Genomic DNA, 27535 nt, shown 5'->3' with positions numbered 1-27535 from the left:
GATTATTTGTTCCATTTCTTTGAAAACAGTGGATGGTATTTTGATAGGGATTGCATTAAATGTGTAGACTGCTCTAGGTAGCATAGACATTTTCATGATATTTTTCTTCCATTCCATGAGCATGGAACATTTTTCCATTTCTTTGTGTCTTCCTCAATTTCTTTCATGAGTATTTTATAGTTTTCTGAGTACAGATCCTTTGCCTCTTTGGTTAGATTTATTCCTAGGGATCTTATGGTTTTGGGTGCAATGGTAAGTGGGATCAACTCCTTAATTTCTCTTTCTTCTATCTTGTTCTGGTGTATAGAAATACCACTGATTTCTGTGCATTGATTTTATATCCTGACACTTTACTGAATTCTTGTATGAGTTCTAGCAGTTTTGGGGTGGAGTCTTTTGGGTTTTCCACAAAAAGTGTCATATCATCTGCAAAGAGTGAAAGTTGGACTTCTTCTTTGCTGATTCAGATGCCTTTTATTTCTTTTTGTTGTCTTATTGCTGTGGCTAGGACTTATAGTACTATGTTGAATAGCAGTGGTGATAGTGGACATCCCTGTTGTGTTCTTGACCTTAGGGGAAAGATCTCAGTTTTTCCCCACTGAGAATGATACTCGCTGTGGGTTTTTCATAGATGGGTTTTATGATACTGAAGTATGTACCCTCTATCCCTACACTCTGAAGAGTTTTGATCAAGAAAGGATGCTGTATATGTCAAATGCTTTTTCTGCATCTATCGAGAGGATCATATGTTTCTTGTTCTTTCTTTTATTAATGTATTGTATCGTGTTGGTTAATTTGCAGATGTTGAACCAACCTTGCAGCCCAGGGATAAATCCCACTTGGTTGTGGTGAATAATCCTTTTAATGTACTGTTGGATCCTATTGGCTAGTATTTTGGTGAGAATTTTTGCATCTGTGTTCATCAGGGATATTGGTCTGTAATTCTCCTTTGTGATGGGGTCTTTTCTGGTTTGGGGATCAAGGTAATGCTAGCCTCATTAAATGAGTTTGGAAGTTTTCCTTCCATTTCTATATTTTGGAACATTTTCAGAAGAATAGGTATTAATTCTTCTTTAAATGTTTGTTAGATTTCCCCTGGGAAGCCATCTGGCCCTGGGCTCTTCTTTCTTGGGAGATCTTTGATTACTGCTTTCATTTCCTTAGTGGTTATGGGTCTGTTCAAGATTTTTATTTCTTTGTGGTTCAGTTTTGGTAGTTTATACATCTCTAAGAATGCATCCATTTCTTCCAGATTGTCTAATTTTCTGGCATATAGTTACTCATAATATGTTCTCTTAATTGTTTGTATTTCTTTGGTGTTGGTTGTGATCTCTCCTCTTTCATTCATGATTTTATTTATTTGGGTCATTTCTCTTTTCTTTTTGATAAGTCTGGCCAGGGGTTTATAAATCTTAGTAATTGTTTAAAAGAAACGGCTAGTATCTTTGATCTGTTCTACTGTTCTTTTGGTTTCTATTTCATTGATTTCTGCTCTGATCTTTATTATTTCTCTTCTCCTGCTGAGTTTAGGCTTTAATTGGTGTTCTTTCTCCAGCTCCATTAGGTGTAGGGTTAGGTTGTGTATTTGAGACCTTTCTTGTTTCTGGAGAAAGGTTTGTATTGCTATATCCTTTCCTCTTAGGACCACCTTTGCTGTATCTCAAAGATTTGGAACAGTTGTGTTTTCATTTTCAGTTGTTTCCATGATTTTTTTTAATTTTTCTTAAATTTCCTGGTTGACCCATTCATTCTTTAGTAGAATGCTTTTTAGCCTCGATGTATTTGAGTTCTTTCTGACTTTCCTCTTGTGATTAAGTTCTACTTTCAAAGCACTGTGGTCCAAAAATATGCAGGGAATGATCCCAAACTTTTGGTACCAGTTGAGAGCTGATTTGTGACTAGGATGTGATCTATTCTGGAGAATGTTCCATGAGCACTAGAGAAGAATGTGTATTCCGTTGCTTTGGGTTGGAATGTTCTGAATAGATCTGTGAAGTCCATTTGGTCCAGTGTGTCATTTAAAGTCTTTATTTCCTTGTTGATCTTTTGCTTAGATTATCTGTCCATTTCAGTGAGGGGGTGTTAAAGTCTCCTACTATTATTGTATTGTTGTCGATGTGTTTCTTTGATTTTGTTATTAATTGGCTTATATAATTGGCTGCTCCCATGTTAGTGGCATAGATATTTACAATTGTTAGATCTTCTAGTTGGATAAACCCTTTGAGTAGGATATACTGTCCTTCCTCATCTCTTATTATAGTCTTTGATTTAAAATCTAATTTGTCTGATATAAGGATTGCCACCCAGCTTTCTTTTGATGTCCATTAGCATGGTAAATTGTTTTCCACCCCCTCACTTTCAATCTGGAGGTGACTTTGGGTCTGAAATGAATCTCTTACAGGCAGCATATCGACGGGTCTTGGGTTTTTTTTTTTTTAATCCAATCTGATACCCTATGTCTTTTGATTGGGGCATTTAGCCCATTTTCATTCAGGGTAACTATTGAAATATATGAATTTAGTGCCATTGTATTGCCTGTAAGGTGACTGTTACTGTATTTTGTCTCTATTCCTTTCTTATCTATGTTACTTTTAGGCTCTCTTTGCTTAGAGGACCCCTTTCAATATTTCTTGTAGGGTTAGTTTGGTATTTGCAAATTCCTTTAGTTTTTGTTTGTCCTGGAATCTTTTTATCTCTCCTTTATTTTCAGTGACAGCCTAGGTGGATATAGTATTCTTGGCTGCATATTTTTCTCATTTAGTGCTCTGAAGATATCATGCCAGTCCTTTCTGGCCTGCCAGGTCTCTGTGGATAGGTCTGCTGATAATCTAATTCTTCTACCATTGTAGGTTACAGACCTCTTGTCCTGAGCTGCTTTCAGGATTTTTGCTTTGTCTCTGAGACTTATGAGTTTTACTATTAGATGTTGGGGTGTTGACCTATTTTTATTGATTTTGAGGGGGGTTTTCTGTGCCTCTTGCATTTTGATGCCTGTTTGTTTCCCCAAATTAGGGAAGTTTTCTGGTAAAATTTGCTTCAACATAACTTCTGCCCCTCTCTTTCTTTCTTCTTCTGGGATCCCAATTTTTCTAATATTGTTTCATCTTATGGTATCATTTTTCTCTTGAAATCTCCCCTCGTGATCCAGTAGTTGTTTCTCTCTTTTTCTCAGCTTCTTTATTCTCCATCATTTGGTCTTCTATATCACTAATTCTTTCTTCCACCCCATTTATCCTAGCAGTTAGAGCCTCCATTTTTTATTGAACCTCATTAATAGCCTTTTGGATTTCGACTTGGTTAGATTTTAGTTCTTTTATTTCTCCAGAAAGGCATTCTCTAGTAACTTCCATGCTTTTTCAAGCCCAGCTAGTATCTTTATAATCGTGATTCTGACCTCTAGTTCTGCCATATTACTAATGTCTGTATTGATTAGGTCCCTGGCAGTTGGTATTGCCTCTTGCTCTTTTTTTGAGGTGAGTTTTTCCGTCTTGTCATTTTGTCCAGAGGAGAATAGATGAATGAGAGAACAAAATGCTAACAGGGTAACAACGACCCCAGAAAAATATACACTAAATAAGTCAGAAGAGACCCGAAACCAGGGGAAAAGAAAGGAAAGAAAGAAAGAAAAAAGAATATGATCAAATATGATCAGGCTGGTGAATAGATCAGTGCCACACACTAGGTTTTGGGCGTATTTTGGTCTGTTAGAAGACACTGCCCCCAAAATTTTAAAGAAAGAAGAACTTAAATATGTACAAAAATAAGGGTAAATATGATGAAGGGATGGAATATGACTCTAAAGATAAAAATTAAGAAGATGTGGTCCATATATACAATGCACTATTACTCAGCCATCAGAAAGGATGAATACCCAACTTTTACATCAACATGGATGGGACTGGAGGATTTTATGCTAAGTGAAATAAGTCAAGCAGAGAAAGTCAATTATCATATGGTTTCACTTATTTGTGGAATATAAGGAATAGCATGGAGGACATTAGTAGAAGGAAGGAAAAAATGAAGGGGGGGGAATTGGAGGGAGAGATGAACCATGAGAGACTATGGACACTGAGAAACAAACAGGGTTTTAGAGGGGGGGAGGGGGGATGGGTGAGCCTGGTGCTGGGTGTTAAAGAGGGCACGTACTGCATGGAGCACTGGTTGTTATACAAAAACAATATGGATCATGTATCTCCACATCAAAAACTAATGATGTATTGTATGGTGACTAACATAACATAATAAAATTTTAAAAAAATTATAAATGATTTTATAAAAAGAATTGATAAGAACTTTGTTGAAAAAAGAAAGAAGAAAAATAAAAAAAAAAAAAGGAGAGAATGTGATCAGGCAGGAGACTAGAACAAATCCATACACTAGAGATTTAGGGTGTACTTTGGTCTGTTAGAAGAAACTTTATCCCAAAATTTTGAAAAGAGAAAACTTAAGGTTAAGTATAATGAAGGGATAGAATATGACTCTAAAAATGAAAATTTAAAAAGATTTTAGAAAAATATTGATAAGATGGTTGAAAAAGGGAAAAAAAATAAAGAAAATTTAAAAAATTAACTTTGAAAGACTAAAGAATCATGGGGAAAAAAGCCATGAATTCTGTGTGCTGAATTCCCCTAGTGCTGTAGCTTTGCAGTTCTCATTGATTGGGAAACAGTCTTGGCTGGATGGTCTTGCTGATCTTCTGAGGGAGGGGCCTGTTGCGGTGATTCTCAAATGTCTTTGCCCAAGTCGGAATTGCACCATCCTTGTCAGGGACCAGGCTAGGTAACCTGCTCAGGTTTGCTCTCGGTAGCTTTTGTTCCCTGAAAGCTTTCCATACAGCTTTGGAGGATGAGAATGAAAATGGCGGCCTCCCAGTCTCTGATCCCGAAGGAGCCAAGATCTCAGGGCCCCACTCTTCAGTGCACCCTCAGAGAAAAGCAGTCAATCACTCCTGTCTCCCCAGTCTCTGGCTGCACTCTGTGATCACCTGGCCTGTGACCAAGCATTTCTATCTCTGACACACAACCCCGTTTGGAGCCTCCAAACCCAACAGATTTCTGCAGTGCACTCCTGCACCACTCCTCCCAGGGGAGGAAGGAGAGTCTCCCCAGATCTGCTGCTTTTTGGGTCCCTGCTTGAAGAACAGTTGTCTGACTGTGCCGCGGATCAGTTTATGGCAACCCCGAGCTGAGAGCCCACTTCTCGGCTCATCTTTCTAGCCGGCTTCCCCGTTCTGATACCTGGGAGCTCTGCCACACTCAGCCCCCCCCCCGAGTCTTTCTGTGACCCTGAGGGTCCTGACACCACACTGTCCCAGTGAGAGTTCCACCTCCCGCTTAGCCACTGGAGCGACGTCCCTCAGCGGAACTGACTTTTAAAAGTTCCCATTTTTTTGCTCTGCTGCTCTGTCACTTGCTGGTAGCTGACTGAAGAAGGCTCCCTCCCCCTGCGGTCTATCTTCCCAAATATCACCTCGTATTCACTTCTTTGCAAGTCCTAATTTCCAGAAAGTGGTCACTTTTTGTTTATAGAATTGCTGCTATTCTTTTCTTTGATCTCCTGTTGAGTTTGTAGGTGTTCATAATGGTCTGATACCTATCTAGCTGAATTCCTGGGACCGGACAAAATTTAGGTCTCCTACTCCTCCGCCATCTTGCTCTTCCCCATTGTGTTTGTTTTTATCTCTTTTTCATATTTGGGTGCTCCCATCTTGGATGCATAAATATTTACAACTGTTATATTTTCTTGTTGGATTGTCCCCATTTGATTATACAGTATCCTTTTTTGTCTCTTGTGACAGTCTTTGTTTTAAAATCTAGTTTGATATAATTTTTGCTCCTCTAGTTTTCTTTTAACATCCATTCGCATGGTAAATGCTTCTCCATCCCCCCAGCTTCAATCTGCACTTGTCTCAGTCTAACATGGGTCACTTGTGGGCAGCATATAGATCGGTCTTGCTTTTTAATCCATTGTATTATCCTTTGTCTTTTGATCAGAACATTTAGTCCATTTACATTCAAAGTAATTATTGATGTATATGTATTCCTTGCCATTTTATTACTTGTTTTGTGGTTGTTTCTGAAATTTTTCTCTGATCATTCTCTTTCCTTCTTTCTTTCTTTCATGGTTTGCTGGGTTTCCTTAGTGATACATTTAGATTTCTTTTTCTTTATTCTTTGCATACATATTAGTGGTTTTTGATTTGTGGTTACAATTAGGTTTGCATATAACATCTCCTGTATATAGCAGTCTATATCAAGCTGATGGTCATTTAAGTTTGAACTCATTCTTTACTCCTCTCCTTCCCATGTTTAAGATACGGTGTCATATTTTGCAAGCTTTTATTTTGTGAGTTCCTTTACTGGTTTTTTACTGAAGTATTAATTTTTATTGCTTTTGTGTTTCCTACTTTCATATTCTCATTTATAATCCTTCCTTTCCACTAAAAGTGTCCCCTTTAATATTTCTTGCAGGCTGGTTTAATGATCATGAACTTCTTCAGTTTTTATTTGTCTGAGAAACTTTTTTTTAAATTATGTTATGTTAGTTATCTGAGAAACTCTTTATCTCTCCTCCTATTCTGGATGATAGCCTTGCTGTATAGAGTATCTTGGCTGTAGATTTTTCCCATTCAGCAATTTGAATGTATCATTTCCCTCCCTCTGGCTTGCAAGGTTTCTGCTGAAATGTTCACTTACAGCCTTATGGGGTTTCCCTTGTATGTATCTTTTGATTTGCTGCCTGTAAAATTTTTCTTCATCACTAAATTTTGCCATTTTAATTACAATATGTCTTAGTGTGGATATGGTTTTATTTATTTTGTTGGAGCATCGCTGTGCCTCTTGGATCTGGATATCTGTTTCCTTCCTCAGATTAGGGAATTTTTTTGTTATTTTTGCAAGTAAATTTTCTGCCCACTATTTTCTCTCTTCTGAGATCCCTATAATATGAATGTTATTATGTTTGATGGAGTCTCTCAGTTCCCTAAACCTATTCTTATTTTGCACAATTCTTTTTTCTTTTGTTCAGCTTGATTACTTTTGGTTACTCTGTCTTCTAGATCACTAATTTGTTCTTTTGCTTTTTCCAGCCTGCTGTTCATTTTATCAAGTGTGTTTCTCATTTCATTTATTAAACCCTTTGTCCCTGTTATGTTGTTCCTTATCTGTGTATTAAGGGACTCATTGATGCCTTCCAGTCTTTTCTCAAGTCCAGTGTGTATCTTTATGATCATTACTTTAAATTCTCTGTCAGGCATGTCACTTATATCCATTTTGCTTGGACCTCTGGTCATGGCCTTATCCAATTCTTTCATTTGGAATAAATTTGTCTGTTTTCTCATTTTGTGTAAGTCCTTATACATGTTCCTGTATGTGAGGAAAGTCAGCTACTTCTCCTGTTCTTGAGGATAATGGCCTTATGAAGAAGAGGTCCTATAATACCCTGTAGTATAGTGTCCTCTATTACCCGTGGCCTAGTGCTTCAGGGCATGTCTTCAATTGGTTCTGCATGTGCTCTGCCACTGTATCATGGCTGCTTTATCCTTCGGGCTAGTCATCTGAAAAGGCTCTCTTCACCTGTTGTGGGTAATATTTGGTATCTGGTCTGAGTGTGGCAATTTTTAACTAGGTGTGTTCTGGTCTGCTTGTGCTTCCACCATTGCTGCCAGAACCAAGGCCCTGCAAAACTCTGGTTCGAGGGATGCAATGTGGGCAGGGGTTTGAGCTGGTCTTCTAGGGGAAGGGTCCTGCCACAATGGAACTGAGGCAAGCATGACTTGGAAGGGCAGTTCCACCAGAGTGTGTGTGGGGAGGGTCACAGTTTGGTATAAGCTAGTTTGGTTGCAAGTGTAGGCCTTGGCTGGGTCCCACAAGTGGTCCTGTTCTTAAACTGAGGGGTAGGGGAGAGAAATTGTGCCTGTCATTCCCTTTGTTCCCAGTAGGATCTTTCCCTGAATGCTACCACTCAGTGACACACTCCAAGATGAGCAAATAACCTCCCCATTTTGTGTCCCAGGCACTCTTCAGATTGCTGTTTTCAAGTTTTATGCCCGCAGACTGTTTGCCCTGCTTTCTCTCCAAGAGCATCCTTAATGCCCTCTGTGCTTTCCCAGAGCCAATCCTGCTGCCTTTAAATCTCCAGGCTTTAAGCCTTGGTGGTTGCAAGAACTCACAAAATTCAGCCTCTCTTACTTTCTAAGATAATTTCCATTGATGCTTGTCTTCCCTGTGTAGGCTCCCCTGTGTGCTAGTCTGTCTCACCCTTTTCTGCAACTGCAGCTCCTTCCCCACCATGGTGACAATGATCTGGTTCTCTCCCAAAGTGTGTTTCCACTTCTTACTGTCTTCGATGTGGAATCTTCTTTACCTTTAGTTGTGAAGTTTGTTCTGCCAGTCTTCAGGTTGGTTTTGGGATTATTAGGATGATTTGATAGTTATCTAGTTGTATATGTGGGACAAGGCAAGCCTAGAGTTTTCCTACTCCACCACCATCTTCCCAGATTTCTTTGTTTCTTTTTTATCTTTTTTTTTTTTTGCTTTTTCCTCATCTGAGCATTTTTCATGATCCCATTTTATTGCTTGTGTTTACTTATCATTTATATATCTTCGTGCTTTTTATTTTTTATTTTTTTTACTTTTTTAGTGGTTCCCCTAGGGTTTACAATGTATGTTTTAAAATAATTTGGGTTCACCTTCAAATAACACTATATTACTTTACATGTAGAACAAATACCTTATAACAGAATATTCCCAGACTCTTCCTCCCTTTCCTTGTGTCAATGTTGTATTTATTTCATTTTGATATATGCTATGAACACCCAATACATTATTACTATTATTGCTTTAAACAGTCAGTTATCTTTTAGAACAATTGAGAATATGCAAAATAAAAGGTATATTTTGCCTTAATTTATTCCTTTTCCAATGCTCTTCTTTAATGATGTAGATCCAATTTTCTGACCTATATCAGATCTTTTCTACCTAAATATTGTTCTTTAATATTTCCTATAAGAAAGGTCTGCCTGTGATGAATTTCCTGGTTTTTTTTTGTTTGTTTTTTGTGGGTTTTTTTTGTATGAAATAAAAGTATTTATTTTGCCTTTATTTTTGAAGGAAATTTTTGCTGAATTTAGAATTCTGGATTGGCAGGGTTTGTGGAGCGTTTTTGTTGTTGTTGCTGTTGTTGTTTACTTTCAATATTTTAATTTTTTTATTCCACTATCTTTTTTGCTTATGTGGCTTCTTTTTTTTTTTTTTTTTTTTTTGCTTATGTGGCTTCTGACAAGAAATCCAGTATAATTCTCCTTGTTCTTCTGTAAGTAAGGTGTTCCTACTACCCCTTTTTCCTGGCCTCCTTCAGTATTTTATTTTTGCCTGATTTTCTGCAGTTTGAATTTACTATGTCTACGTGTGGTGTGCTTCTTTTTAAAATTTTATTTACCTTGCTCGGTATTCTCTGAGATACTTGAATCTGTGGTTTGGTATCAATAACTGAATTTTGGAAAATTTTGGCAGTGCTTTCTTCAAATTTCTTCTTTCCCATTATCTCCCTCTTATTCTGTTATTCTAATTACATATATATTACATTATATATATATTCTAATTACATATATATGTCTATATGTGATATTTCTATGTTACATATATATTACACTATTTGATACTTTCCCAAAGCTCTTGGATGTTTTGTTCTGGGTTGTTTTGTTTGGTTTGTTTGTTTTTTTACTATTTTTTCTCTCTGCATTTTAGGGTGTGTAATTTCTACTGATCTATCTTCAAGTTCATATATTTCTCAGCTATGTTAAGTTCACTTATGAGAACATTGAAGACATTCTTCAGATCAATTACTGTGTTTCTTCTCTTGCATTTACATTTGATTATTTCTTATACTTTCCATCCCCATACTGAAATTATCTGATCTTGCATGCTGTCTACCTTTTCAATAAAGCTTTTAACTTATCAATCATAACTATTTTAAATTCCTTGCCTGATAATTCCAACATGAATATCATAACTGAGTCTGATCCTAATGATTTGTCTCTTCAGACATTTTTTTCTTGCCTTGATTCTTCCCTTTGGGCTGCTGTCTGGAGACAATGATCTTTTGCATCCTTTGAAGATGTAGTCTTCTATTATTTTACTTATTTTAGCCGATAGTAGGGAATGGGGGACTAATGACATTTCATGTTAGTCTGATTAAGTCTCCGTCTTAGGCAGGCTTCTCCTCAGTCTTGGAGGTGTGACCTTCCCATGTGTTCCTGACTCTACTTTAACTATAATGGTGCTCCTAGTGCATATTCCGATGCCTCCTGGGCTACGGCATTTTTCCATTTTCCTTCTCCAGCTGTGTTGAGTTTCCACCAGTGTTCTCACTTTCTTTTGCCCTTCCTTCTTCAGATTAAGGCTTACTTTCTTTAGGGGAGATGGAGTAGATTGGTCTCAGCAGAGTTTCAATAGTGTTGGCCATTCCTCTCTGTCAGCTGCACTTAATTTCCACCAGTGCTCTCAAACTACAGTTGTGTTCCCTTTCTCTATGAAGACTAAGGCTTTTGTTTCATAGAATACAAAGGGAGAATGGCCTCGGCACAATTTCAGCAATGGCTGCTATTCTGTTTTCCTCTCCAAGCCAGAACTACAGGACATCTTTTTCAGGATTCTTCTGTACTTGGTGGAATTCCTAGAGGATGCAAAACAGCCTATGTCTTCAGCCCCAGGGGCTTCACATTCTCATGCTAGCCCACAATGAACCTTTAGCAATTATTAAAAATTTTTAGCTGAATCTTCTTATGAGTTTATATGTTGTGCAGTAGTATCTATGAAAGATAAACAAATACCTGGGCCCTATTGCTCCCTGTCTCTATGGATTTGGGGTTAGCTGTTCACACTGTAATCTCAGTTTTCTGATGAATTTGGAAGTCAGTTTGAAAATTTCCAGGTTTTTGTTATTGTTGTCATTGTTATAATAGTAGGGAAGATGTTTTCCCAATTCAACATCTCTGAGCTGATACAAGAAGATGATGGGGACCTGGGGATAAGCCTTTGAGATTTTGTTTATTTTCCAGCATCAATACCCCAGTTTACCAATTCCCCCACAATGGTGATCATGGTGGGTTTACCAGCTCGAGGAAAGACCTACATCTCCACGAAGCTCACAAGATATCTCAACTGGATAGGAACACCAACTAAAGGTATGTCTCTGAAACCCTTTGTTCTATAGCCCCCAACCAGCCACTGGCTGAAGAGTAAGGTAGCCGGCTTCAGAATGCCTCAAAACATTATTACCAACCTTAGGATTACTACTAATACTATTACTACAACAACTACTACTACCACCACCACCACACCCTTAAAAGTTTTACAATTTCTTGAGCACATACTCTATGCCTAACTGTATTCTAGGTACTAGGTATAGGAAAACTAGTAAGATTAAATGTCTGTTCTTAAGGAGGGCATGTATTGCATGGAGAACTGGGTGTTATACGAAAACAATGGATTGTGGATCACTACATCAAAAACTAATGATGTATTGTATGGTGACTAACATAACATAATAAAATAAAAATAAAATAAAATAAAATAATAATAAAAATATGTCTGTTCTCAAAGACCTCCAGTTTTGCAAGAACTTAACACAATCCTATGAGTAATATACTATTTTTATTACCATTATTATTATTTTATTACCATTATTATTATTTTATTACCATTATTATTATTATCACACCAATAATACTATTTTGATTAGCATTACCATTTATCCAAAACCTTAAGATTTTCTTCAAGCCTTAGGGTATGTAGAATGAAGCATATTGAAGCCACAGCCCAGAGGTTCCCACAGGGTCTTCACTAAAGCTGGGCACCTTCATTCACCTCATCCTATGGAGTTCAGAACATGTCCACTCTCTCCAAGCTTCTCCTTAGGTCTGAGCTTTTTTACTTCCCCTCCCCAGCTGGAAGTGGTCCTGCCTTTTTCCACCTCCAGAAGGGCCTCCTTCCCTGCCTGTCAACCTCCTCCTTCACTCACTGCTTCCAACTTTCCATTCTCCTCAGTGTGATCTCTTTTCTGCTTACTATCAGTTATTTAGTAATCACTCTCTCCTATTCCCCATTTGATTTCTCTACCCACCCCCACCCTGTATCTCCATTCCTATTTGATTGCTCTGTTCCCCCTAAGAGGACTGTGCTTCTCTGAGCTCCCATACCAACCCTCCCAACAGCCCCCTCTATGCCAACACTAATTACAGAGTGTGCTGTTGTAGTGTGTGTCTGGGTATCTCTCCCCAGGAGCTGTTCTGGGAACAGGGGACCAGGTCATATTCCTTTCCTTCTCTCAAGTATGGCCAGATTAAGACATTTAGAGGCTCCAAACAGTAAGAAATAGGGTCACTCCACATCATATACCATTCAGAATAAAAACAGTAATGGTAAGAAAATCTACCAGTGTTTTTTATTTATCCTTGATGACTATATTGATACTTTCAATGAATATCAACTTATCTAAAAATTTTATTGGGACCATGTTCTTCCTTTACTGGTACACTAAGTACTTAGACTCTCTCTTGTGAAATGGAGCACTGCTCCCCATTGCAGCAAACGGTTCTCCTTGGGCATTTATTTATTCAATCATTAATTATTCATTGAACAGATAGCTGTGTGAAAGCCCTTGTTGGATATTGGGCAAAGACAAGTAGGATAGGATGCCTATCCTCAAAGAACTAACATCTTTTCTTAAGTTCTAAAATGCCCATAAAAAAAGAAGCTAGTATTATCATCATTCTACGGTTGATTAAATTAATGCCCAAGAGGTGAAGTACCTCTAAAAGAACATGGCCACCGAGTGACACAACCAGGAAATGAGCCCACATCTGGTTGATTCCAAAGCCGACACTCACTGTGCCAGGTTTGCTACTTGGCTCTACTGATGGGGAAGAAAAAATAATCCCACCTTGACCCTATACTCATCTTTTCTCCATTATTTTTCTCTCTTTTCTCTTACCCATCTCAGCATCCTATCTTCCCCCTTCCCTCCCTTTCTTCAACTCTCCTTTTCTCTTTCTCCCATTTCTTCTTTTCCTTCATGCACTTTCTCTAATTCACTGGCAAAGGGTTTCCCAATGGTTTTTTATGTGCCAAAACCCATGCTAGGCATTGAAGACACAAAAATTAATGAGATTCACACACTGCCCTTGAAGAGTTTTCTATCTGGCTGGGATGCATACTAACACCTCATGGTCACTTAAGGAATCCTAGATCAGGGTACTGAGGGGACTCACAGAGGAAATCACCAACTGGAAGGCAGAGAAAGCTCCTAGATAGGGAATATTTGAGCTTGGTCTTGTGGGAGGAGTAGAACATTGGCAGAAGAGGAAAGAAGGAATAGTTCTTGTGGAGGACTGCAGCTCCAAGTAGCTTCTGTTGGGTGTTAGGAGAACATGGGATGGTCTCTGCCCTAATTCACATGCTTTCCATCTGCTCCAGTTCAGTCCATTCTCACAGAGCACAAAGCCTCAGAGTCATGTTTCAAAGCACAAAGCTTACCATACCTATAGCCTCCAAGGGTCTTCTTGATCTGCAGGTTTAAGCCCAAGCTTTTTAGCCTGTTGTTCAAGGCTCTCCACAATCCACCCCAGCCAGTCTCTCAGGCTTCAGTCACAGTGAATGACTCACCATCCCCTAAACGTATTCTGCCTTCTGCCAACGTCATACCTTTGCTTATGGTGTTCCTCTACCTGGAATGTCTTTGTTCCCCACTCCCATCCCCCATGCCTGTCTATAAAAGGCCTGCCTTCCTAAAAGGACTGGTTCAAATGCTGCTTTCTCCAAGAAATCATCTTAGATTACCCCAAGTGTAATTAATTTGTCCTTCCCCCTTATTCTTTCGAATGCCTGTCAGAGAACTCAACAAACTGTGTGGGAACTCTATATTTACTGGTTTACTGTCTGTCCTACTTGCTGGATTGTGAGCTCCTTGGGACCCCATCATGCATATCTCATCTATCTTTGAGACTTCAGAACATGGGTCCTGCTTTACAGAGTGTGCTTCAGAATGTATTTATTGAATGGATGAATGAAATATTGCATTAGCTTCTTATTCTCTTTCTCCTCCTTTCCTTACCTTCTCTCAGGTTTTTCACTGTTACTGATGAGAAAGTATGGCTTAGAGAGGGCAATAAATTTAGATTCTCTGTCATGATACAGGAAAATGTAGTAACATTGGACTAGGATTCAGGAGGCCCAGTCTAGTTCTGTTACCTACTGACTCACTAAGTTACCTGCTGACCTGTTTGATCCTTAGTGATTGATTTTACTCACTGGATCTCTTTCCTTATCTTTCCAATAGAGTAGAGCATTGAAGGGTTAGACTTTATGATAGAATAGAATAGCAGAAAACCCTCTAGCTTTGGGGCCAAACAGACCTGGTTTTTAATCCCAGCTTCCCACTTATTAACTATGAAAGTTACTTCCTATCTCTGAACTTCAATTTCTTCATTTGTAAAATGGGATTATAATTTCTATGTTGCAGTGTTGTCGTGAGGAATAAATGAGATGGTAGCCATAATTTGAAGCTTTATAAGCATATTCTATAGCTACAAATTATACCTCCTTCAATCTCTGAAATCCCTCCCAGCAATGACATATTTTTCTGCTAGAATCTTTCCAACCCCTTCACCAGGTCTCCCTGCTTTCAGTGTTTAATTTAGGCCAGTACCGACGAGAGGCAGTGAGCTACAAGAACTATGAATTTTTTCTTCCAGACAACATGGAGGCCCTACATATCAGGAAGTAAGTGTCTAATATTTTAGAGATCAGTGCTGCCCCTGGTTGAAGGAGGGCTTTGTTCAGATAATGGGGGTGTGGGGCAGAGTAATTTGGTTTAGCAAGAAGGTCTTCCAGACTCTCAAAGGATGGTTGGAAAAGCCCTTCCCCTAGCTTACCCAAAGTCTGTTTCTGGTCATAACCATCCCCTACTTAAGAATTTAGGAACTAATGGTCTCCTACTCCTTACAGGAGAGAGTGGAAAATTTAATAGTCTGGGCATTTAAGAGTCTCAGTAGCATGGCCCATTCCAGTCTCTCCAGTACGACTTATTCAATTTCAAGTTCTCTCTCCTCTACAAGACACCAAGCACTTCCAGGACAGATCCTAGGTCTCATTTATTGATCCATGCCCTTATAATAGAACCCAGCAAAGAGTAATCACTAAATAGATTTTTGCCAAATGCATAAATATATTGCCACCATCATACCTGTGCTTGTACTGTTACCCATTCCAGGAATGCCTTCTACTTCACACACTATATACTCAAACTCTACCTGGGTTTAAGGACCAGTTCCACTTGAGCTCTATCCCCTCAAAGGTTGTTTTTTAATATTATGTCTCTGTCATTAGTCCACTTTTCCTGGGTATGCCACTTTATGCCTGCCCCTAAAATGTGCACACAGAGCCACTTTCAACTGTGTGACTTGTGTAGATGTTTCATTGATGAATAATTTAATGTGAGATATCTGAGGGATGGTGCAAAAGACAATGGAGAAAAATAGAGAGGAACTCAACTTGGGGACAAGGATTGTGTTTCTTTCTCCATCTTTTTCAGGCAGTGTGCCCTGGCAGCCCTGAAGGATGTCCATGACTATCTCAGCCATGAGGAAGGTCATGTTGCAGTAAGGAAATTTGCATTTTCCTTCAAGTTTCTGACAGAATGAAGGACCCCTAATATGTATTGAGCTTTTACTATGTTCTACACACTATTCTAAGTACTTTGCACATATTAATTTAATTCCACCCTCTCCCATGAGACAGGCATTGTTGTTATACTCCATTTTATAGCCCAGAAAAATGGCACAGAGAAACTAAATAATTTCCCAAGGTGGCACAGCATGTATGCAGCAAGGCCAAAACTAGAATTCAGGTTGCAGAGGTCCAAAATCTACACTCTTAACCACTATGCTTTACCACTCCCCCCCCCCAAGAATTCAGTAAGACTTCAGTACGCTTTAAGACTACAGTACAAACATTTTTGAGTTCAAGAGATTTACCCAAATATCTAGTCAATTTAATCTCATAGACTGTTGGGGTAAGATTTGTGAATTCTAAAAGGGGAAAAGATCCTCAAATGGTCCCACCTTAGGTGCTGAAGATAGGGAGTTGTTTCCTGTTCTTGAAGAGCTCCAAAGTGATAGGGAAGGAAGAGTCCTCAAGTAGGAATTGAGAAGATCCATTCTAGCTCTGCTCTGTTAGCAACCCTTGGTGGCCTTGGTTAAGGCAAACCTTTCCTCTAAGCCTTGGCTGTTTTACCTATAAAATTACCCCAATAAAAATTTACAATTTTCCTCTTGTTTGTACCTACAGTCTGCTACATTTCTGGACTGACAACAAGGGCTCAATGAAAGCTTAAGAAATTGGAATAAATCAATTTCAAATTCTTCCTATTCTTCAAAACTCAGTCAAGTTCTATGTCACCCTGGAAGCCCTCCACTTAGCACAAGGATAGTCAAGGCATAGGTGTTCTCTCAAAACCAGATTCAGAGTAAACCAATCTCATCATTGGCCTCTAGGTTTTTGATGCCACCAACACTACCAGAGAACGACGGTCACTAATTCTGCAGTTTGCTAAGGAACATGGTTACAAGGTATAGTAACACTCCCACTCTTATCTAGAGCCTACTTATCTAGTACAAACCCCAAAGAAAGGCAAACCAGAGGATTCTAATCTGTCAAATCAACTACAAATCAGGCTCAACATTTTAATTTGGTTATATTACAGATCACAGTTAGAGGAACAAAACAGAACAGGAAAGAGGTGCTATATTAGGCAATGGAAGATAATTGCTGACAGGCTGACACTGTGGGGGGTGGAAATGAGGAAGGAGAGAAGAGAACTACTACAAAAAGCATATATAAGAACTAAAAACCAGTAAAAACATAAAAAAATAATCCAGGGCCATTCAGTTTAGAGTCAATATGCCTCAATAAAGCTCAGAATCCTGAAAGTAGCACTGTATGAAATTATGTTGTCAGAGATGTCCCTAGGGATGATTCAGAGCCACTGAGAAGAGGTGAAGCTATGTTTGGCCCTACCAAATATAATTCCCTGCTGGAAATTTCTATTCTTTTTCTCTTATAGGTCTTTTTCATTGAGTCCATCTGTAATGACCCTGGCATTATTGCAGAAAACATCAGGGTGAGAAGCACCTTACCCTTTCCTCCTTACTTTTCCTCAGGTTTGGATAACACCTAAAAAGACCTCTATGAGGCTATTAAAGGTGGTATTCTTCTCTGAGCTTCTCTTCCTACTTCCTGTAGGAAGTATTTCTTGACTACCCTGGCCTACAAAGCAGAGAAAGTCAATTATCATATGGTTTCACTTATTTGTGGAACATAAGGAATAGCATGGAGGACATTAGGAGAAGGAAGGGAAAAATGAAAGGGGGGAAATTGGAGAGGGAGATGAACCATGAGAGACTATGGACTCCGGGAAACAAACTGAGGGTTTTAGAGGGGTGGGGGTGGGGGATGGTTTAGCCTGGGAATGGGTATTAAGGAGGGCATGTATTGCATGGAGCACTGGGTGTTATACACAAACAATGAATCATGGAACACTACATCAAAAACCATGATGACTAACATAAACATAACATAACAAAAAATATATAAAATAAAATTCATATTTTCTGAAAAAAAGTCCTATGAAATTTAAAGAAGCCATAATATAGAGTCCTTAATATGCACTGGGCACCAAGCTTGACTCTTACTGATTTGTTACAACAAGGCTGCATGTTAAGAATCTTTCACTGTTGGAGAGAGGAGACAGAGATTCCAAGAGAAGAGTTTTCAAAGATTCGTACAACCAGAAAGAAGTTGAACTGGGAATGAACCTCAGGCTTGTATCAGAAATAGAACTGTTCTTAGATTCTAGACACATGGGCTAGAACTGGATCGTCTGCCACATTTTATTGTTCCTTATGTCATGAAATTATTGGAGCTCAGGAACAGAAGAGACCTTATAGGTTACCTCCCTCAATCCTCCATCAGATACTTGAAATCTCAGCTAAATGTTTGTCTATATTTTCTTTTCATACCTCCAATGGAAAAAGGCTCATTGCTTTCATCAAATGCATTCAAATCAATCTAAAATTTGCCTCCCTGAAATTTTAACTGATTGGTCCTATTTATGCCTCTTAGGTCATAAAACATGTCCAATCCCTCTGTTCTTCCTCCACTCTTCCATCTGTCCATTTACTGATTCAACACAAATTGGATCTATACAACTGCACTGGGCCATTCTGTGTATTAGAGACTTAGAGGAGAGTCCTGCCCTTGAGCTCACAGTCTAGTGAGAGATACTGAGAGATACTGACAAGTTTATAGACATAACTCTGAGTCAGTGCTGAGATGAAGAAATAAAGGAGGCTTTAGGAGAACACTATTGAGTACACAACCTTGCATGGGAAGGATAGATGTGTATCAGAGAAAGCTTCTCAATAAGAGCAATAGCTGACCTGAATCTTGAAGAATGCATGGGAATTTAGCAGGTGAAGAATTGGCTATAAGGGAATAGTATATACTAAATATGATATCACCAGAGAACTATAGTAGTTTAAGTTGGCTAGGGCAAAGTGTGTGAAAGAATAGGAGTACAATGGGAGATGAGATGAAGAAATCATTTTGGACTCAATTATGACAAATGGGCCACCCGATAAAATAGTTCACACTGTGCCCTAAAACATATAAGGAAATGGTGAAGAGTTTTAAGCAGGGGAATTCCACGGTCAGATGTGCATGTTAAAAATATCTTTCTGGCTGCTAGTATGAGGAGTACATCAGAAGTAACAAGACTATAGACAAAAGTAATTAGTCACAAAGCTAGAGTAAGTGTCCAGGTGAAAGAGAATGGAAATCAATAGGAGGGATATTTAGAAGATAGAGTGGAGAAGATCTGGTGCCTGCTGAGAGATGAGGGATGAAGACGCATCTAGGATGACTCTCATATTCTTTTTAGGCTCAGGTAACTGGAAGATAGTGCCATTCATTGAGATGACAAATGTGGGTGGAGAAGCTAGACATTGCGGGATTAGGATACATCAACCTTTCAGAAATTTAAAGTCAACATGCCATGTTTCTCATTAAACACTCAATACATGTAAGCCATTATGACCCCTGGTCAAAATCTCCTGTTCCTTTTCTTCAACCACTTCTCACATCACAATTTCTGGTCCTCTTTTATTTTTTAAATTTTTTTATTTAAATTCAATTAATTAACATGTAGTGTAGTATTAGTTTCAGAGGTAGAGTTAGTGATTCATCAGTTACATATAACAACCATTGCTCATTACACCAAGTGCCCTCCTTAATGCCCATCACCCCATCCACCTCCCCTCCAGCAAAGATGTTTGTTTCCTATAGTTAAGAGTCTCTTATGGTTTGTCTCCCTCTCTGATTTCATCTTATTTTATTTTTCCCTGCCTTCCTCTATGATCCTCTGTTTTGTTTCTTAAATTCCACACATGAGTGAAATCGGGGCACCTGGGTGGTTCAGTCGGTTAAGCATCTGCCTTTGGCTCAGGTCATGATCCCAGAGTCCTGGAACTTTGTCCTGCATTGGGCTCCCTGCTTAGCAGGGAGTCTGCTTCTCCCTCTTCTTCTGCCCCTCCCCCTTACTCATTCTCTCTTTCTCTTTCCCTCTCTCTCAATCTCTCTCTCTCAAATAAATATTTTTTTAAAAAAAGAATAATTGCCTTTCTCTGATTGACTTATTTCTTACTCTTATTTCTTATGATTCAGCATAATACCCTCTATTTCTATTCATATTGTTGCAAATGGTAAGATTTCTTCTTTTTGATGGCTGAGTAATATATATATATATATATATATATATATATATATATATATATACACACACCATTGTATATATATACACACCACATCTTTTATTTTTTATTTAAATTCAATTAGCCAACCCACATCTTCTTTTATTTTTTTAAAGATTTTATTTCTTTATTTGAAAGAGAGAGAGAGCACAAGTAGGCAGAGTGGCAGGCAGAGGGAGAGGGAGAAACAGGCTCTCTGCTGAGCAGGGACCCAGATGCGGAACTCGATCCCAGGACACTGAGATCATGACCTGAGCTGAAGGCAGACACTTAACCAACTGAGCCACCCAGACACCCCACCACGTCTTCTTTTAAGTGGTCTTCTTAAACACTGTGTGCTCTAGAACTGAGTACAATGTAACAGACCTTGTTTAATCATATAGAAATAAAGCATAAGGAGTCACACATTCCAAATTCACTTAAATTGACTGATTTGTAACTTGGCAAGACCCTTTGTCTAAGTCTCAATTTTTTTCATTTTTATGATGAGGGATGTTGTATTCAATGATCGCTAAGGACACTTCCAAAGGTCACTGTTAGAGTCTCTGTCTCTCACAGTTCTTCTGTTCTCCCTTTTCCTAGCAAGTAAAACTTGGCAGCCCTGATTACACAGACTGTGACCGGGAAAAGGTTCTGGAAGACTTTCTAAAGAGAATTGAATGCTATGAGGTCAACTACCAACCCTTGGATGATGAACTGGACAGGTAAGAACCCAGAACCCTAAAATCCAAGACTGGATCTTTAACTCTATTTTGATGTCCTTTAAGACCTGGGAAAATATCCTCCCTCTCTGGGCCTCAGCTTCTCTATCTGTAAAATCATGGAGCTAGATTTGATGATTTGTCTTCAAGGACCCTCCAAGCTCTAAGTATCTGAGGGTAGTGATTCCTTGATATATAAAATGTCCATGAGAGTGTTAAAATAGTCCCTTCCTGACCAATATGGGCAGATCAAGACCCTGATCTCTAAGAACAAATGCTTCCCTTCTGTAGTTGTTGCTGTTATTTTTTTCAAAAGCATTCCTCACACATGGATGACACTTCAGTTTCCAAACATGTTCACCTTCTTTGTTTCATTGAATCCCCTCAGCACCCCTATAAAGGAAGCCAAAATAGATCTTATGTTAATAAATTTTCAAGAAGAGGAAATTGAATCTTAGCTGAAACCACTTGCCAAGCTCCCAACACAAATCAAGGGGTAGAACTAGGATTTTAACCATATATTTTGTCTCCTACTCGTGTCTCTTTTCACAAACCCATGTACCTCTTCAATCAATAAGTATTTGGCCTCTTTGAGCTGTGGTGTACATAGGAGTACAAATAATGGCAAGAGAGGTGGTTTCTATCTGCAGATAGCTTCCATAATGCCTTAACATATGGGAAGACACATGAAAAATATGAAACTCTCATTCATAATACCAGCTAAAAATTGGAAACATGTTAGCTAGTAGTACAGGGAATATGTGAGTTTTAGACATAGGATATTCCCAGAAGCCTCAAAATGGGTTGTGATGAGAAGAGACTCTGGTCACCCAGACCCCTTGGGCCCCAAGTGAGAAGTATGAGGAGACCTCAAATAGTCATTAAAACCTTAAGAAGTTTAAGCAACATCCTTCCAGCTTTGCCCAACCAAAATCCTAAGAGGCAAGTATTGTTACTGCACTGCACCTTAAATGGAGAAACTGAGACCCAGAACAGGGCAGGGACTTACCTAAGGCCACATAATGAGTCAGTAGAACATTTATTCAAACCCTTATCTCAGACTTCCAGCCTAGTTCTCCCCCTCCCACATCCCTAAATCATAAAGAATTGTCACATGAGACTTAGACACTTGGTGCAAGGAGGAGGACCTTTATGGACAATTAATTGTAAAGATTATTCACTGTGCAAGGACAACCAGGTCAAGGGTACACTTGTTTTTCTCACCAAGGCATGTGTACTGGAGTGGGGATGTTTCTGCCCTCAGAAAAGTGTAACTTATTCAAATTTCCACAAATGCACCATATAGACTATCAGCATATGGTGAAAGAAGCTTGAAGAAGGGGAGCTAAAGTGAAAGAAGCATTGAGAAAGCCCCTAGTCTTCAGCCTAGACTCCTGCAGGTGCTCAGTTAAGTGTTTGATGAATCAGTTTGGGCCTAAAGATGACATATTCTGAAGGTTGGCTTTATTTAATCATTTTTATATCAACAGACATTTACAGTCCATGTGTCAGGGCCCAACCAAAGCTGTGCTCTAGGAATCTAAAGAGAGAAGGGCTGTCCCTGCTATGATAGAATGCCCAGTTGGTTGGGGAAGCCAATGAATGTGCAGTTGATCAGAATTGTAGAAATGGTAAACCAAGTGGGCTAGAGAAACACAAAGGAGAAAACTCAGCCCAGCTTGGGAAAAGAGATTGGGAAGAGTAGGTTTACCCAGTATAGGTAGACTAGGCATGTGTTTGGGGTACCAGAAAGGTGGAATCTACCAAAAATAGGAATAAAACAATCTGGAAAGCTTTTACTATTTTAATTTCAAAACCAGCATCAATGTGGTCAAAATGGAAAAAAAATCACAAAATTTCATGAGACCTCTTCATTTTATAATATAGTTTATAATTTTTATTTTAGATTACACATGGTAGAGATAGGCACTAGCTAATAATATTACTTTTGGTGGGAAGCACCTCTAAATGACTTCACATGATCCCGGGCTCAAAGAAGACTTCCTAGAGAGAGTGAACGTGCTGGCTCTTAAGGGATGGATGCATAGGAGCTCAGCTTTGGAAATCAGGCAAGGAATGCCTTTTCAAGCAAACAGAACAGCATGTAGTTAAATCTGAATAAAAGTAGGGGAGTTTAGAGAATATACCAGCAAAAGCACGAAGGCTAGATTGAAACAGAGAAATTATGGGCGTGGGTGTGGGTGTGGGACTGTGAGGTGAGGCCAAGCAGGGCCAGAATGTCAGACTAAGGTGAGGAATTTGAAAGTTCTCCTAGAGCTACCCAGGACCTAGCAGCAGGAACAGACAGTAATTAGGCAACAAGGCTACATCAGATATTTTCTACTGCTAGATTCTGAGAGTCCTAGACAAGATAGTTGGAGAGATTAACCTTAAACAAATCATTTCCTCTCTTTGTGCTTCAGTTTCCTCATCTATAAGACAAAGGTAATAATCCCTGATTCCTAGGTTGATTATAAGGATTCATGTATTTTAAGTCCCCACTCCCTGCCAGATGCACAAAAGAAAATGCTCAACAAGTGCAAGTGTCCTGTAGGAACTGTTGGACAAAGAGGACAGGGATGGGAATGATTAAGTATGGTACAGATAAAAAGGCCTTCTCTAGGAAGATCAGAGGAGAGGCTTTCTGAAACCAAACCCATCAACCACTGCTTTACATGCCTTGGGTTAGTGCAGCTAATTCTATTTACTTTGTTTTGCTACTGTGCATCCAGGGTTCCTGGTATGCCACCCCATTGGTGCAGCCTTCCCCACCTCTTCGCAGGGATCTCCTTGAACTCCCTATAGTTCAACAACTAAAGGACTCATGCCTGGTACAGCAGGGGCCTCAAAAGACTTACTCCATGGTTCTAGACTTCTGATTAGTCAGTATTGCTCATTCCCAGCTCCTCTGCAGACAGGTTGTTGAATAGTTTGATTATCACTCTGTGTATAGTTATTAGTTCATGACTAGAGCACAGAATTGAGGGGATAAAAAAGGGGCTTGAAACAAGGACCACAAGATATCCGTGTTGTGGACCATCTCTGTATCCCCACATTCCAGTACTTGGCACACCTAAGAGTGAATGACTATTTATGGAAGGGGTATTGAGCATTGGTCATGTGTTTCCAAGTGTATGTTCTTGACTGACCTAAGAGCTCCCAAAGGGCAGATGCCGAGTCCCCATTTCAAATACAATGCTTAGAACAAAGAAGAGTGTGTTTGTTGACTGCATGACAGGGGAAAAAAAACCCAACCCCTTTCCCTTTCTGAGTGGGAAGAGATATACACACACAGACACAAGTGCGCACAGACAAAATCTGGTAGCAGCCTGTAGGGTGTCAAAGACAATATATCATAGCAGAGACTTAAAGAATAGAGGTGCAGAGCTCAGCTTGAAATTTAAAAGACTGAGTAGAGAATTCAGGAGCTGCCAGTAAGATGTGGAAGGCAGCCAGGGACACAAGATTACTGCTTTTCTCTGAGTGTGTCAAGAATGTGAACTATAAAGGACAGAACCCAGATCCCTGGAGTGTAAAAAGTGAATGTGAAAAGATAGCCTGGATCAAGCTGAAACTGAAGAAAGGAAACAGGGGGAGATGGTAGCAGGCAGTGAGCTCTTTAGGGGAGGCCAGGAGCCAAGTCTCTAGAGCAGGTACCCAGAATAGGGCAAGGCATGACATTTTGTTAGAGGAAAGGTAGGTGAAACCTGCATTGTACAAGAGGCTTGAAGGTGGGGTTTGTGGTTGGGGATTTGTCTTGGGATCAGCCTCTCTATCATCATCCCCTGAGCTGCCCTTGCTCCTGCTTGGGCTGGCCCAGCCACCTATCCTACATCAAGATCTTCGATGTGGGCACACGCTACATGGTGAACCGAGTGCAGGACCACATCCAGAGCCGCACAGTCTACTATCTCATGAACATCCACGTCACACCCCGCTCCATCTATCTGTGCCGGCATGGTGAGAGTGAACTCAACCTCAGAGGCCGCATCGGAGGTGACTCTGGTCTCTCAGCTCGGGGCAAGCAGGTAGGAAGGGCCCCATGCACTCTGAGACATTGGCTGAGCTGGCTCAGGTGGGCTGTGGGTGGGTGGTACAGCCACTGCCTGGGTCCTGAGGATGGGAGGACTCAGTGACAAGGTAAAAGCAGGTTCTGGTCATAACCGCTCTTCCACCCAATCAGCCACTCTGTCTTGATCCATCCTTGAGTGACTCCCATGTGTGCTAACAGCATCTGCACGTCTGTTAGCTTGGTCTTGATATTTCAGGCCTGCCCAGATCTGGCTGCTCCTCCAGCCCCATTACAGTGAGCACCCTTCACCCCTGCCTGACTGGTTCCCCTCCTCTCTTTCACAACTCTATGCCTTTGCTTGTGCAGTTTCCCCCACCTAGGCTGCTCTCCTTTGTCAGCTGGTGACCACCACATGAACATGCCCTGACAGCTGCCCTGAGGTGCCCCATCCTTGAATCTATTTTCTTCCTTACTCAGGGCTGATGCCACAGCCCCCACCCCAACTTCAGCCCATCCCACTGTCAACACTTGTCCCCCACCAGTTACTGCTCTTTTCCCGCCCTCCCCCCAACCCCCTTCCAGGGCCCATCTGCTGCTCCATGGTTTGGTCCAGGAAGCCCTCCCCTGTCCTCTCCTGCCCTCCCAGGCAGGTCACCGTGCCCTGGGCTCCATCTCTCCCAGTTCTGGCCCATCTCTGACTATGGCATGAGTCTCCTCTCTAGCCAAGCATAGTAACCTGCACATTACGGGTATAAAATAAAATAAAGGCACACATTTTCCTTAGTGTTTGGCCCTGTGCCTAAGCTTGTTAACACAGGTATTGTTCTTGCAGGGAGGATGGCTTGGGTAGAACAAATGGGAAATGAGGTGCAGGAGGGAGGAAGCACTCTCTTTTATTGGGCACCTGTGCACAGTCACAGCACCATCTGCTTCCACGTGTGTGGCCCCTTTCAATCTTCACAACAGCTCTGTGGGGTGGACATTACCATTAATGGTTTATGAAACCTGAGGAAGCTGAGGCCCAAGGAGGAGAAAAGAGCAGCCCCAGGTCATGCAGCCAGTAAAAAAGAGCCAGGATTGAAAACTAGGCTTTCCTGCCTGCCCCTCAACATCCCCCCACTGCAGAGGTGGTATTATCTTAGGCAAGGCACTGCACTGGAAGGCCTGGTCCTCATGGCTCCCTTTCTGTTTCCTTCAGACTGGCAGGCTCCCCTTGAGGTGGACTCAGACCTTTGACTCCCACCTGTCTTACTCCTCAGAGCAGAGTAGAGGGTACTGGTGGCATCACACCTGCCCCATGGCACCACCTGCAGCCAGAGGTCTCTGGGTTGGGGCCAGGTATGGCCCTGCCTTATATAGCTCAATGCCCAGTTTAGACACATGGCTATCTCCACAATGCATACCGCCTTCGCACACAAACTTGTGCATGTACACATAAATGCCTGGCCTCAACCTTCATACTTATGGGCACAGTGCACCATGCAGTTTACAAAGCACTTTCCCATAGACTCTCACCCATAATCAATCACAGAGGCTGTCACCTATTGTATGTCAGGGAGCACTCCATGTGCTCCTCTTCCACTATCTAATGTAATGTTCATAGGACAAGTTTCAGTGAGCTAATGCTGTTCACATCTTATAGGCAGAAGATGTAAGGCCAGAGAGAAACTGGGATGTGTCCCAAGTCACACAAGGACCATATAAGGATGCTGGGAAGATTAACCCCTGTTGCCTGCTTCCCAATCAAGGGCTCTTTCCATCAGAGCACACTGACTACTGACTCATAATCCATAATTAGAATGTGTATACACAATACTTATATTTGTACATACACATGTGTACATATAAATACATCTATACATTTGTGCCAATATTCCTCACATACCACCTGTGACTAATAACATGACTCTATGTGAAAGAAAAAATCACTTGCTCATTTAGCTCCCACAGCTGTTCATGGTTCCTCTCAGTGCTGTCATTCTTTCCCTTACTGGACTGGTTGTGTCTTGAGAACAGGACACCCTGATGCCCAGCACATGACCACACGCACTCAATATATGTTTGAATGCCCTTAGAAGCTGGGTTCCAAGACTCCAACTCAAGCAAATAAGAATCCCCAGAGTCAAAGAGAAATGTCCCCCAAATCCCACACCCCCTACTTCTAGACCACACTCTGAGGACCCAAAACCCAGAATCCCCTAAAATTCTGGCTTGCTTACCATGCCTGTGTGGGTCTATCCCAGAGTCTGTCCACCTGGGCTAGTTTTTAGTGTTTACCCCTAGGCAAAAGGGTGGCCGAAGGGTCACTGTTTGTGGATCATGGGAATCAGCAGAAATAGGGTGTGGACAGAATTTGGTCATGTGACTAGGTTATCTGCAAACATGTACTCAAGGCACCTACAAGTGCAGGATGGAGGCAGAAATGGGAAGAGAAAGGAGGTTGACCAGGTAGAGTGCCTCCATTTGTAGTCTTGTTCCAGGCTCCACAAATACGAGAGGTGGGCTATTTGAATGAATAACTGAGTAGGAGGTTTAATAAGCAAGTATCAATGAACACACACACACACACACACATAAACACACTTACCCTTTTCTATTCCCTTGATCCTTGTCATATCCTTGTTCATAAATTGGAAACATTTAAATTCTACTCTTTCTTGTTCATCATCATTTCACCATTTATGGCAGATCTCACAGCTACTGTGTCTTCTTTCATCTCTCTCTTTCTTCCCTTTTCTCAACCTCTGCAACCCCACCCCCCAGTACGCCTATGCCCTGGCTAACTTCATTCAGTCCCAGGGCATCAGCTCCCTGAAGGTGTGGACCAGCCACATGAAGAGGACTATCCAGACAGCTGAGGCCCTGGGTGTTCCCTACGAGCAGTGGAAGGCCCTGAATGAAATTGATGCGGTGAGACAGAGGGGGATGGATTTCCTGGTGGCTGATGGGACTTGACTC

The 27535-nt window shown here is 40.5% G+C and overlaps 1 protein-coding gene across 2 annotated transcripts in view; it reads left to right on the top strand.

Annotated features, from left to right (window-relative positions):
* Positions 1-27535, top strand: part of PFKFB1 (6-phosphofructo-2-kinase/fructose-2,6-biphosphatase 1) — a 94370-nt gene that overhangs the window by 48617 nt on the left and 18218 nt on the right. The window contains exons 2-9 of one of the 2 annotated variants that reach the window (XM_028093086.2): positions 11060-11185; positions 14753-14780; positions 15592-15658; positions 16553-16627; positions 17122-17178; positions 20447-20568; positions 24386-24593; positions 27341-27487. In XM_028093086.2, coding sequence (XP_027948887.1) covers positions 11060-11185; positions 14753-14780; positions 15592-15658; positions 16553-16627; positions 17122-17178; positions 20447-20568; positions 24386-24593; positions 27341-27487 — 830 coding nt within the window. Of the gene's footprint in view, positions 1-11059; positions 11186-14686; positions 14781-15591; positions 15659-16552; positions 16628-17121; positions 17179-20446; positions 20569-24385; positions 24594-27340; positions 27488-27535 lie in introns of both variants that reach the window. The other variant, XM_028093085.2, reaches the window with a different exon arrangement.

The sequence above is a fragment of the Eumetopias jubatus genome, unplaced genomic scaffold (genome assembly GCF_037043125.1).
Source record: "Eumetopias jubatus isolate StellerSeaLion01/CBP00866 unplaced genomic scaffold, mEumJub1_p1.0 scaffold_11, whole genome shotgun sequence".
Classification (NCBI taxonomy): Eukaryota; Metazoa; Chordata; class Mammalia; order Carnivora; family Otariidae; genus Eumetopias; species Eumetopias jubatus.
Note: the sequence above shows the minus strand (reverse complement) of the source record. Positions and strands in the feature narration are given on the sequence as shown.